The 13,887-nt window shown below is 34.5% G+C and overlaps 3 protein-coding genes across 10 annotated transcripts in view; 1 reads left to right on the forward strand and 2 right to left on the reverse strand.

Annotated features, from left to right (window-relative positions):
* LOC109160119 (UPF0481 protein At3g47200-like) overlaps nt 1–13,887 on the reverse strand; it is a gene marked incomplete at its 3' end in the record, with an annotated part of 50,044 nt that overhangs the window by 1,154 nt on the left and 35,003 nt on the right. The gene's annotated exons all lie outside the window — the stretch shown is intronic.
* On the reverse strand, nt 35–3,640 carry LOC109160121 (protein EMBRYO DEFECTIVE 1674). Of its 3 annotated transcripts, none has more exons than XM_019308295.1 (5): nt 3,413–3,640; nt 2,433–2,507; nt 2,275–2,360; nt 1,337–1,481; nt 35–1,143 (listed from the first exon to the last, which is right to left on the reverse strand). In XM_019308295.1, exons 2-5 carry the CDS (start codon nt 2,505–2,507, stop codon nt 685–687), a joined length of 765 nt encoding a protein of 254 aa, XP_019163840.1. In that variant the 5' UTR covers nt 3,413–3,640; the 3' UTR covers nt 35–684. The 3 variants fall into 3 exon arrangements, with proteins under 3 accessions (XP_019163840.1, XP_019163841.1, XP_019163839.1); XM_019308296.1 differs by lacking the exon at nt 3,413–3,640 and having other exon boundaries at nt 35–919; nt 950–1,143; nt 2,433–3,063; XM_019308294.1 differs by lacking the exon at nt 3,413–3,640 and having other exon boundaries at nt 2,433–3,058.
* Nucleotides 8,122–13,028, forward strand: LOC109160120 (transcription factor DIVARICATA-like). 6 transcript variants are annotated; one of them, XM_019308293.1, is made up of 3 exons: nt 8,122–8,360; nt 8,628–9,022; nt 11,968–13,028. In XM_019308293.1, the coding sequence occupies exons 2-3, from the start codon at nt 8,649–8,651 to the stop codon at nt 12,434–12,436; spliced, it is 843 nt and encodes a 280-aa protein (XP_019163838.1). In that variant the 5' UTR covers nt 8,122–8,360; nt 8,628–8,648; the 3' UTR covers nt 12,437–13,028. The 6 variants fall into 6 exon arrangements, with proteins under 6 accessions (XP_019163838.1, XP_019163835.1, XP_019163834.1 ...); XM_019308290.1 differs by having other exon boundaries at nt 8,123–8,419; XM_019308289.1 differs by having other exon boundaries at nt 8,123–8,413.

Genomic DNA, 13,887 nt, shown 5'->3' on the forward strand with positions numbered 1-13,887 from the left:
TTACAGCATATGATTTATTTATTAATTATTACTATACAAAATCAGTCCATATATTAATTCTTTAGACATCACCAAGAGTAATTACAAGATCATATGTCATCTAATTGAGCTACAAATTTACATTTGTATTGTGAGCCAATTGGTTCCAAACACGACAGTTATACCATGGACCCGCACCTTGCAAGGTGGACCCTGATCTAAAATTCACAATTTACATACTAAATGTTCACAATTCAAATTGGGCATGGCCTCCCAGTTCAAGCAAACTTCCACATACCAGTATGCTCCATAAAGTTGGCAAAGATCGGAGAGGATGCAAAGACAGGCACTGAACAGAAGAAAAAAGTAACATGTTATCATAGCCAAATGGTGCACAAGTTCATAACTTGCCATTTTGCAATTCATTTTCCTTGTTTTTTGGGTATTCCCAGGTTTTCCACAGTCGAACACAGTGACTAATCCCCTCGCTGAATAGTAGGCATGTAAAAATAGGCAAGTTGGCCCTTACTACTTTTTTTTCCAGATGTTCGGCTTGCTTTTCAGCAAATGTGCTCGGATTGCTTCATCTGGCTCTCATCCATGACTCTTGGGACCTTTTGCCGATTTCTTAGCTCCACACGTTTGTTGAGGCCATGTAATATCATGCATGAATTCCCCGCACTTCTAGTTCTCTTCACTCCCGGCTCATCCCTGAAACATTTTACCCTTAGTCATACTTCTAGTAATACGCCCCTCGCTTCTCTCAAATACTTTAGGCGATTGCCTATCCGGCTTCTTCTTGACTTTATCTTTCCTTTGTCGACTTGAAACCCCACTTGAAGCTCTTGGGTTCTTATAACCCGAAATTCCACTATTTTTAGATGCAACACTGCCATTTTGAGGTGGTATCTCAGCGGGAAGATCTTTACTAGTCATGCAGCTTTCTGAATCATAAAGGCCGGGCTCACAGAAATCCCGGAGAAAAGTTGCTGGCAGGTCATCAAATGAAATAAAATCAGAGTTACTTATTCCTTCAGCTGATGACAGTTTCGATTCATCAAACGAAATCATTGGTAAAGCATATCGGTTTGTTGACTGTTCACGGGGTTGACCAGCAATTTCCTCCCAGTAATATGGAAATCCAACACAAAAATGGTTGCAGATCTGTTCCAATCAATACATGCTAAAAATATTATACTCCCTTTCTTCAAACAGAGAAAAACTCCAAAGAAAATTTATTGAACTGGATTTTTAAACAAGCTAGAAGCATGAACAACATGGATAAAGAAAGCACTTATGAAAGGGCTGAAAAGAGGAAAAGTAGCAAAAATAGAGCAATAGAAGGGCATGAACACACCTCAAATGGGAAGCCATTTTGGATTGTGCGAGACCGATTGATGCAACCACTAACTACAATAACAATGCCATCTACTGCCTCAAGCGTAACTGTATCGATCCTCTTAGAAATTGCAGCAGAGTGGAATATTCTTGCATCTTGGCTCCTGATACAAAACCAAATATACAAGTGCATAAGTAAAACAAGTTCTTGCATCATAGAACTCTAAGTACATATTCGCACTCATATAAATATTGCACATTGTGATCTACATCCTATGTAATTTTTCCAGTCCTTTCCTTTTCAGCAAGTCCCCATGTCTTCTTAACTTACAACAAAGGAGGGGGTACATGCCCGACATGCATACACTCAATTTTTGGAGTTCTTTATGTACATTTAAGGAACCTTGTGAAACATCATACTCGACACTTGAGTTCTTTTATGGATTACATATCCTAGCATTTCAAACTTAATTGTCACACTAGAAAGGCACTTGAGTTCAAGTATCTCTCAACCCTGCTCAATCGTTCTTACAAACAATAATGGGGAAAAGATAATCATGAAATCAATGGTATAACAATGTGAATCATGTGGTTCCAAGTATTCGCTTTTCAGATGGAACCAGACAGGAAGTAAAACAATAATGAGAATTTTATATAGGTAATTAGAAACAGCCAATTCAGAACTTTTAACCAACAGATGGTGGGCAAAAACCTCTACCAAAACTGTATGACCAAAATCATACATTCTTCATTTCTTCAGCAGAACCAGTGAATACTGACAGAAACACATATCCAGTAAACTGTTCACAATTTTCTGATTATGTAGAGAATACTCGGAACTAGAATACTAGATTACTAGCACAAACACTGCTAGCAGCAGTTCATAAAAACAACACAGAAAGAAAGAAAAATAAAAAATAAAAAATCTACTAAGCAGAGAGACAAGAAGAGTAGTACTCTCTAAAAGTGAAGCCCGCTACTCCTATTCTCTCGGATTTGGAATTCGTTGGGAATTTGATGAGCCACCAGTCACACAAATACACCTGCAAATGCGTGCTTGTGAGAAAGAATCTTTGTGTGTATACTCTCACGCTCAAACATTAAGAAATGCATACTTCTTTGAGGAAGGAGGAACTAATCGCGGTGAAGTTTTGGCGTGATTGATTTGGAACAGCTCTGAATTTCTCCATCTGTGAGAAAATGATTATGAAATCTAGGGTTCTTCCACAGACACGTTAGTTTATACTTTATACATTGTATCATATTATGTAATTAATTGTATCTTGTAAAGATTGTTTTGAGAAATAATTTTTTTCATAATTTCTAGATAAAAATTATAGTATATCACTTAAAAAATCGAGACAAAAAAAAAATATAAATTAACTCAATCTGTCAATCATAAGTGCAAGAATTACAATTTTTTTCCCTGGCTTAGCGTAGTTGGTTTGTCAGCAGGGATGGCAACAGAGCGGGGCGGGGAGTGGGGTCCTCATCCCCGAACTAGGTCCTCCCGGCCCATTCCCCGACGGGGATTTGAAATTTCCCCCATCCCCGTCCCCTCGGGGATTTTTTCAGGGATGGGCATTCCCCACCCCCTTTTTTTATAAAATGAAATTAGATTACAGTAGAAACAATTGATAACCAAAGAAACTGAATGGCAAAGTATGTACTATGCAGCACAATTAACCAAACTCAGAGGATATTCCTTCAGTTGAAGTTGGTTGGGCAAAGAAATTTTTTTTTTATATTAAACTGATAAAATAATAATAATAATAATAATAATTTCTTCATCCATCTAACTACTAAATTTTAAATTCCAAAATTTGTCAAAGCTTTACCCAGTCAAATCTTCTCTTCATTACATTCAGATGGGAACCAAGAACCCAGTTACTATTGCTCAAACTGGTTTTGCATTCTAAAGAGCCAGTATTAACCAATAAAAAATTTTCCCAGCAAAATAATGATTTCAGCAAAGGATAACACTCTCACAGCCACAAAATCAAGCACATAATGAACCAAAAAGAATTGTGAAAATGTAAAATTAAAGAAACTGAAAAGCAGATATGAGAGAAATTGATAAGGGGATAGCCATTACTTGTGGAGACGAAGAAGAGATAAGCGGAGCAGAGATAGCCGAGGACGGCAAGTGGTGACGAAGATTCAACGAAGCAGAGAGCCAGAGATGCCCAGACGATGCGACGATGAAGCAGAGATGGGCGGACACCGTGGACGGCCGACGGCGAGGCTGGAGATGGCGGGCGGCAACGGCGAGAGGAGACCGGCGACTATGCGAGAATGAAAGGGTTTGAGAGTCTGAGATTTAGTACTCCGTATTGACTTTTGACTATTTTATATTTTTATATATAAATATTATATAATTCTCAAATATATATATATATATATATATATATATATATATATATATATATATATATATATATATATATATATGAGTTAATACCCAAAATAGTCTCTCGACTATGTCGTAATTACCAATTTGGTCCTCGACTATCATTCTTACCCAATTAAGTCCTCAACTATACAATTTTTACCTAATTTAGTCCTTTGTCAATTTGACTGTTTGTTGACTGTCAAAAGTGGAAATAAAGTTGTAATTTTATAAGTTTTCTCCTTCCTCCTCATTTAGCAGCGCCAAATCATGTAGCAATAAGCTCCGGTTGGGTTCTAAACCTGTCAGTATCGAAGTAGTGGTTATGCATCGGATAGCCCATGAATTTGATTTCCAACGATTTTTTGACGATCGAAATCTGATCAGAGTGTATTGCTGCATGGCTTGGCGCTGCTAAATGGAGAGGAAGGAGAAATCTTGTAAAATTATAATTTTATCCCAATTTTTGACAGTCAACAAACAATCAAATTAATACAGAGGACTAAATTGGGTAAGAATTGTATAGTTGAGGACTAAATTGGGTAAGAATTGTATAGTTGAGGACTTAATTGAGTAAAACTTACATAATTGAGGACTTAATTGGGTAAGAATGATAGTTGAGGACCAAATTGATAATTATGGCATAGTCGAGGGACCATTTTGGGTATTAACTCTCTCTCTCTCTCTCTCTCTCTATATATATATATATATATATATATATATATATATATATATATATATATATATATATATATATATATATATATATATATATATATATGGGAAATCGGGGACGGGACGGGGCAAGGATGTCCTCCCCGTCCTTGGCTGGAATGAGAAAATTCTTTTCATTTTCACCCCATTTTCTAAAAAAAAATTCCCGAATCCCCCATCTATGCGAGAATCAATTTTTTATGTATCGAGTTGAATTGTCATCCCTAATCTATAAATATAAATATACAATATATACATCAAATACAAATGTTCAATATAACTACAAAACTATAACAGGGCATTTGGTTGGAGAGGGGAAATTACGTGGGAAAGGAATTGCAATTTCATGGGAGATGAATTACTAGGAATAAAGTGAGAATTTAAATTCTAGTGTTTAGATTATAGGAATAGAATTACAGAAAATTTCAATTTCAATGTTTGGTATACATGGGAATTGAAAGGGAATAAATAGTATAAAGTCAAAAATGTTCATTGTTATTGTTAGACATTAATTTTAGGTAAAAAAAAAAAAAAAACTTTTGACTCATCACTATCTTTTTTTCTTCTTAAAATCTCAGGAATTAAGGGGGCGTTTGGTTCAGGTTATATAACATAACCAAGGGAATGTGACATTCCAAAGCTCACATTCCGGTGTTTGGTTCATATTATCTTAGGGAATCTAACATTCCCAAGGAATGTCACATTCCCTCCACATAGGATTTTGAAGGGAATGTGATTCCCTTCAAAATCTTAGGTAATGAAAGATAACCTTGGTTATGTTAGTTTATTATATATATATATATATATAAGAACGCTCATATGCGGCGGGGTCTTACGGTGCGGCGGTGCGGTCAAATTCCAGAATACACCAACAGTGTTAATAATATGCACCAACAGTGTAATAAAAACACACCCCAATGAAATGTAATAAAACATCACAAAATACACCACAGACTCAAAAAAACACACCATATAACTCACCACCCTCAATGGTGTATTTCCGAACAGTGTATGGTGTTTTTACTCACACCTAATGGTGTGTGTTTGGTGATGCAGGGCTCTGTTTACTCTGTTTTGTGTGGTGTATTTCCTAACGTTGATGGTGCATATTTGGTGAACTATTGGTGTTGCCGCACCGTAAGAAATAACCGCACCGTAAGACACTGCCGCACCTGAACCTGCCTCTATATATATATATATATATATATATATATATATATATATATATATATATATATATATATATATATATATATATATATATATATATATATATATATATGTATGTATGTATGTATGTATATATATATATATAATTATTTTTGTAATTATATATATTTTTTATTTTTATTATGTTATGTTAGCATATAAAATAATTTTGTTTCTCAAGTTCAAGATTTTAGTTAATATTTTAAAATCATGTAATTATATATGATATCGTTATCTTATTTATTTATTTTAATTTTTAAATTTATTAAAATATATGAAAATATGTTAAGGATATTATAGTGTGTATAAAAGATAACCCTAAACCAAACATCATTAAATTCCCTTCAACAAAACGCTCTGTAAAGAACAAGATGTATTGTCAATTTTTCATAATATAATACATCTAATAATATCTACCTATATTTATTTGAAACATTAAATTTGTTACCTTTTCTAATTTATCTTTAAAAATAAAACTTTTATAGGTGAGTTTCAATCCACCTCTAATAAATAAATAAATAAATACAACTTATTCATTTTTTTTTTCCTTTCTCTAATCTCTAATCTCTAATCTCTATATAATAATATATACTAAAATATAAAATTTAATAAGAGCCAATAATGTTAGTACTTAATTGTAATGAAAATTGTGTTGATAATATAAGTTGTATTAAGTGTTTGTTTTTTTGTGTTATTTGTATTGTTTTCTTACACTTTCTTTTCAATTTACACTTCACGTTTTCTATTTTGACATTTATTTTAACATTAGTGCTTAACTGAAATTAAGAATTTGTCAGTGGAATAAGTAACATTAAATCCTTTTCTTTAGTGATTTTTTATGTTGTACATTTATACTTTCTTAATAAGTTTATCCTCAATATTTTTTCTTAGAATAAGGGTTAAATAAACCCTTCAACTATAGGCCAAAGTGCAATTAGCTCCTTAAACTAATAAAAGCTCCAATTAGACACTTAATCTTTTCACTTGTATGCAATTAGGTTAATTAGCAAGTTACATTTAAGTTATAAGTATTTTTTTTTTTACTTTTAAAAAATAATTAAAATAAAAAAAAAATTAATTAAAACAATTATTAAAAAAAACAAACAAACAAACATGCCACTGCAGCTTCTCCGTCCAACTATGGCTTATCTGTCCAGTTGACGGAGGAGCCGGCCAGTTGATGGAGAAACCGGCAATGGCTTCTCCGTCCAACTGGACAGAGTTGTGTGTGCGTGTGTGTAAATTTTCAATTTTACCTGCTATTACGTTATGTGTTTACCTGTAAATTGAGCTAATTGAACACATTTAAAAAGTTATAGACTTAATTGCATACAAATAAAAAGATTAAGGGCCTAATTGGATCTGTTATTATTTCATGGGCCTAATTGCACTTTGGCTTATAGTTGGAGGGCCTATTTGACCCTTATCCGCAATTTATATCGTGCACCAGGGTGCGCATTGCATTGTGCGCCCTGGTGCAAAACAACGTTTTGATTATTATTTTTTATTATTATTTCTTTTGCGGAATTCCACTTTTCCGTGTTGATTGTTAAATTTCTTTAAAAAAAAATTTTATGTTTCAAAAATGCATATAATTGTATAAGAAAATACACATACTTTTTTTGAAACATAAATAAAAGCCAAGGGCAGACACTCTTAAACATGAGTTTGTTTTTGAAAAGACCCATTTTTAATTATGCTCAAATGTATGTAGTCGTCTCAAGAGTTAGTAATCTTAGGGGATTAAAAAATTTGATTTGTTTTTAAAAAGACCGATTTTTAGTTATGGTCAAATGTACGTAGCAGTATCAAAAGTTAGTAATCTTAGGGGATTAATTTGATTTGTGGAAAAAATGTACAATTTTTGAAGTACGACTAAAAATGTCGTCTACAAAGAAATTTTCAATAATGTGTAATAAAATTGCAATGTTTATCGTTATGAAATTCCTAGTTCTTAATATATTCTATTTCTTTGTTATTATATTATACCGTAAATTATATAGAAGAGACAGTAACATTAAAAAAAAAATATTATACCGTAAATTATATATATAATTTATATGACCGTGCATCGCACGAGCACAAATACAAGTATCACTAATAAACTTTACTTTCTTCCAAATAAATTCCGAGTGTTGACAGAAAAATAAAATATTTTAAAAAGTAAACGTTAATTAGCAGTAAAGATTTCTATCACAATTTTTTTATTATCTATTTTTTTTTTGAAAACATTTCTATCACAAAATTGATTAAAAAGAAAAGAAAAATATTACTCCGTATAATCTATTTTTCTAGGGTTTCTACTGTAAATCTATAAATGCTGTCATCAGATTCTCGCGCCCATTTTTACTTTTTTTTCTTTTTTACCAGAGGGAATGTTAGGTTTGATAGTGGTTAATGGAATAGAATTTTGGGCTGTGAAAAATGTTGCTATCAGTAAGAGCTTTTGTGGGAGCGTTCTGTATCAGTATAGTAATGACAATTGAGTGCTCACTTTTATCCATTTTAATTGTCTCTGGGTCTTTCTAATTTGTTTGGATGCAATTTGGAGTTTTGTTCTCAGAGTCTCATAACCCTAATAACTATGGAATAGTTTAGGTTGTCTCTTTGCTTCTTTCCTGCTTTTCTGGGTTTATGATTTTCAGATATTTTTAATGGTTTAATTGCCTTTTAGTTCGTGGATTGGGTCAGCATTTCGCCATTTCTAACTGTTCAATTCTTGATTTGTGAGGCAAGTCACCATCATCGCTCTCCTTTCTTTGGTGTGTTTTGTGATTGGAGCAGGTCTATCAATCTCACTTTCTATTTTTACTACTCTTTGATTTTACTATATCCAGTTTGCTGTTTCACTTGCCCAATTAAGCTAGTAATAGATCGCAATTGAATAGCTTTTCTGCAAATTTCTATGCCTATGGCAATTACTTTTAAGATTTGTTATAGCAAGTGCTTACTTCTTGAGTTTATATTTGACAATCTTGATCTTTTATTGATTTTGCAGAGTAAATTGAGAGAAGGCTTGATGACGGTGACTGAATCAAGTAGCTCGGTGTGGACTAGAGAGCTAGATAAGGCGTTTGAGAAAGCCTTGGCAACTTACCCTGAAGATTTGTCAGATAGATGGGAGAAGATTGCGGCAGATGTTCCGGGGAAGTCCTTGAAAGAGGTTAAGCTTCACTATGAAATTTTAATGGATGATGTTAGCCGGATTGAGTCTGGCTGTGTTCCTCTGCCTTACTGTGATTCCTCCACGGATAGTTTGACAAGCCATGAGGAAGGAAATGGCAAGAAGGGTGGCAATTCTGGGCAGGGGAACAATGATTCACATAATGGAAAGTCTACAAGATCGGATCAGGAGCGACGCAAAGGGATTGCTTGGACTGAAGAGGAACACAGGTTAGTACTTAGTAGTCATTCCTCTCTAAGCAAACCGATATAGGCCAATATGCATACATCGCTTCATATTAACTTGAGGGCATCTAGATTTTTGTAGTCAATACATCATTTGTTACTGATAGTAAATTTTACTTGGCAGAGCATATTGCCATTGGCATGTATTGTCAGTTTGTCACTAACTGTTTGTTGGGCGGTGGCCGGTAAGGGCCAAGTCCAGCACCATGTGGCTAGGGAGATTGTTGGGCGGAGGCCAGTAAAGGGCCAAGTCCAGCCCTGGCCGCTTTTGGCATAGTGGTAAGCGCTTAATCCTAAAACTGTTCTTGAAAAATGCAGCCTTTTATCCCATTTAAAGAGTAACTACAACAACAAACTGCTTTATGTTTTCTTCCCAAACCATGTAAGCATATCTTGAACTGTCTGCATTATGGGAAAACTCTCAAACCTACATTAGAAAGCCATATAAGTAACTCCCCTGCACTTAAACAATGAAAAAAATCGTTATCTACAGTGCTTCATAAACGTAATGTACTCATCCCGGAGAAGTTACTTCTGGAGTATTTGTTTACCTTGTTTGGGCAAAATAACTAGTTTTGATTTTAAGGTCTAGTCGGCATCCAAATGGTAAAACAAAAAGGAGTAGGGTTCTGAGGAGAACAAGAGAAGGCAAAAAAGACTTGTAGATTTTGGGGTGTTTTTCCTTCTGTGATTATCTTTCATTTTAGGGTCTACTTCTCCCACTTGTGGAGTTCACTTTTCTATTTCAAGAATAAAACTGGGCGCAAGTGCGCAACTGTGCAAGAGAGGTGAACAAAAGAGAATATTTGTCTCCAACCGTGGAGTATTGGAGTAGGGGAAAATGGTGCTTTATGTATATTAGGACTACTCCTGTTAGAATTAAAGTCCTATTTATACCGTTCTTCAGCTGTCTACTTGTAGTATAACTTGTTCTCTCCTCTTATATATATATATATATATATATATATATATATATATATATATATATATATATATATATATATATGCATCCTGTACCTATACGGAACATATACATTCAATACAAATATTTCCCTTCTCTTTATTCTCATCTGGTTTCAGTTGCCTAATAGGGTCCTTTAGCTTGGTGGTCACATCATTCTCTTAAGGAATTTAAGTTACTGCCACTTCTAGGATTTTAAAAAGTTGAGTTTGGCTTTACTGTCTAATTTTGTTTTTTACCCTTAACCAGAAATAGAACATTTCTCCTCATATCCCTGCAATGAAAATAATCTTCACAAGGATGTGACCACTTTGAGGGATTTGGTTTTGTGTGAGGTTGAGTCTTCAGCTTTATACTTTTGCCTCTTGTTATGCAGTCACTGTCCAAACAAAATGTGATTTAAAATTGTTAAAACTATGGGTTTGAAGGTCCTGTGGGTGGCAAATAACCACCATCTCTGTAGAAACGAGAAGCTAATATATGGAAGCCAGTGAAGGGAGAAGAGGGTAACGTTGTAATATTATCTCTTGTTGTTGAATCCGTGAGAGTACATATATTTGTATTTATAGAGATGAAACCAGTCCTTAATCTACTTTATCTAGCTAGACGTGAAGTCATGAACACTCTAATGGGATGGTTGGAAGACTGTTGAATTCTCATTTTACAGATCTTTCATATATTCAATAAAAATGGTAACTTTGTCAAAAAGTACCCAGAACCTGAATATTGCAACTATGATTTACATGATGTCACATACTTGAAATGTGACATCTAAAACATTAATCTTTCTCTGCCAAATCCACCATTCACTGGAACTCCCTGTCCACTGTTCAAGTTAGACAACGAGGAAACCTATTAGTTCAATAATATGTTAGTGAGGATTAGCTTGTTGCTGCCTGATATAAAGGAAGCCGGTGAAATGGAGATCATTCTGTTTGTGGAGCCTCTGATGATCTTTTTTGGTTCTGATTGTTAATGCCACGGGTTTAATAAGAGAACAATGTCGAGAAAGCTCGGGAGGCTTTGAAGGAGATTTGATCCAACTGTGAAATTGTGACTTCTGAGGCAATGCAATTTCCAGCGGGTTGTGATGGAGCGTGCTCCAAGAGACTATTGAGTTGAAAGAAATTGCAGCGTTTAAGTGGCAGCTAATTTGGGTTGCCTAGGGAGTTCTGGGTGTTGGGAGGGTAAGACCAACAGAGATTCAAGTCTTTACTCTTTAGACATGGTGAAAATATATTTGAAATTGCCTCAACAATAGTGGAGAGTAATAGGATTGATGATAACTAATGGTCAATGTTAAGAGTTCCACAATTGAAAAATAAGAGAGAACATATGGGTTTATAAGACCATAGGTTAGACTAGTTAATTGATTGGATTCAGTTTTTGTTTGGCCCTGTGCATTATAGCTCAGTTGAGTGACCTTTGCCCAGTATTAGAATTTAGTAACGATTAATAACTTTGGGACAGCAGAATAACAGATTCTATTTGTCAACACCATTTACTCATGCTGATTATGTTAATGTTTTCCTTTCAATCATTAATATGAACTTGTTATTGTCAAAAGTGAAATAGTAATTTCTTTATCGTTAATTTCTTTTTTTGCTCTGCCAATATGTGATTGAAAAAATTTCAGACTAAGCAAGGTATTAAATTGAGCAGAGCAGAAAGTACAAGTCTAAACGAAAGATCATTGATATCCAATTTTCACTGGCTTTTTTCGGATTTTATACAGTTAATGCATCATTAAACATCTTGTAGGTGTATTATACATGTGTAATTGCATATGAATGATTTGTTTCATTTTGAGCCTACCTTGAGGCTTGATCCCATGTTAAGGATTTATGCTTTCATACTAAGGTTTTGTGTGAGGTTAAAGAATGTCTCTATTCTCCTGCTGGAGTTCAAAATCTCAGAAATGGCAGATATTTATGATTTATCCTTATGTTTAAAATGTATTCTCGAGCAGGTTGTTCCTTCTTGGTTTGGATAAATATGGGAAAGGTGATTGGAGGAGTATCTCCCGGAACTTTGTTGTGACGAGAACTCCTACACAAGTTGCGAGCCATGCCCAAAAATACTTTATCCGTTTAAACTCCATGAACAAGGATAGGAGACGGTCCAGCATTCATGACATAACTAGCGTCAACAGTGGAGATGTTTCCACGCCACAGGGACCAATTACGGGCCAAACTAATGGCACTACTGCTGCAGGGAGCTCTTCTGGAAAATCAAACAAACAACCTGCTGCTCATCCCGGTGTTGGTGTATATGGGCCGACAACCATCGGACAACCTGTGGGGGGACCACTCGTTTCTGCAGTTGGTACGCCTGTGAATCTTCCACCTCCCGCTCACATGGCTTATGGCGTTCGACCTCCCATTCCTGGACAGGCGCTCCCCGGAGTTCCTGGTACCTATCCTATGCCTCATAGGTAAACTATTGTTTAAACAGGAAAATATAATGTACAAAGAACACAAGTATAGAGCTAGCTTTTGCTTATTTGGGGGTATGTCTGTTCTCATCAACTTGAGCCAGAATAGGATGTTAACGTCACAGAAAGATTCCTTGTGCGCACCGGCAATTTGGCCGCATCTGCTGAGCCACTGAGCTACCGTGATTTATATTCTCCCAAATGTTCTATCAGGCCGGGGTGTTGGAGACCCTTGGGGTTGAGGATTCAACCTTTTTGGGGCAAGAAAGACCATCTTATTAGTCGCTCGTATTCCATTTATCTTTTGATATATTAATAAATCGCTAGGAAAGATTGTATAGGCAGTAGTAGTGATCGATGATTCGACGTTGGTGGTCTTATTTTAGGAGGAAATTTCTAATCTTTTAGGCATCTTCATAAAGGTTACTAGTTCTAAAGGTGGCAAAGATGAAGTAGAGCTATTCAGTTTAAGTTGTAAAGAACGTTTAATCTCTTCGGTCAAAGTATCTCGGAGGTTCCTGTAAGTAGATCATCGTCCTATTTGTCAACTTATGCATGACTTAGTTTTCCATATGATAAATATCTTTCCTGTTGCATTTGTATTACTAATCCACATTGGGAGAAAAAGGCATTTGTATATGAGCAATTTGTTGATAATGCATACTCATCTAATAGGGAGGGGAGGAAGTGAGATTCAAATACAGACTAAATTGAATATCCATTTAGGGATTTACTATCTATGTTGCTATGCTATGTAGTTAGGTAGCACGAAAATGGTTATGCCATAATAATACTAGGACCAAATGATAATATTTTGATAAAAAAGAATTTAAAATGGTCAGTCACCTATAAATTTATGATAAAATATAGAATTAACTTATTGAATATCCATTTAGGGATTTACTGTCTATGTTGCTATGCCATGTAGCTAGGTAGCACGGAAATGGGGTGAGCATTGAGCAACAGGAAAAGTGACGGAGGAAATTTAAATTTTAAAAAAATGTAAAACACTAAATGCAGATGGAATGTACACATTTATAAAATATAAGGATATATTTGTAAATATTTTTTCTTTAAATACATTTGAATGCTAATTCTCTATTAATTTCATTTTTAAAAGTAATACATATTGTGGCATATACATGGTACTAGTTATAACCCGCGGATTGCGTGATTTAATTAATCTCCAACGCAAAAATTAAAATAAGTAAATATTTAGTATAAATTTTAAATATTAAATAAATAATATAAAATATGGAAAATGGCTATTTTACTCTCTTAATTATATTAGAATAGCCAATTCAGCCCTTTAATTATATATGTGACTCTATTTACTCCAACACCTCAAATAGCGGTTAAAATTAATAGTGATGGAAGGGTAAATATGTAAGTTCATCAGTTTCTGTTTCCTTCCAAAGAACACAACAAATAAGTGAAAAACAGATTTTAAGTCAA

Source organism: Ipomoea nil, unplaced genomic scaffold (assembly GCF_001879475.1).
Source record: "Ipomoea nil cultivar Tokyo-kokei standard unplaced genomic scaffold, Asagao_1.1 scaffold2845, whole genome shotgun sequence".
Classification (NCBI taxonomy): Eukaryota; Viridiplantae; Streptophyta; class Magnoliopsida; order Solanales; family Convolvulaceae; genus Ipomoea; species Ipomoea nil.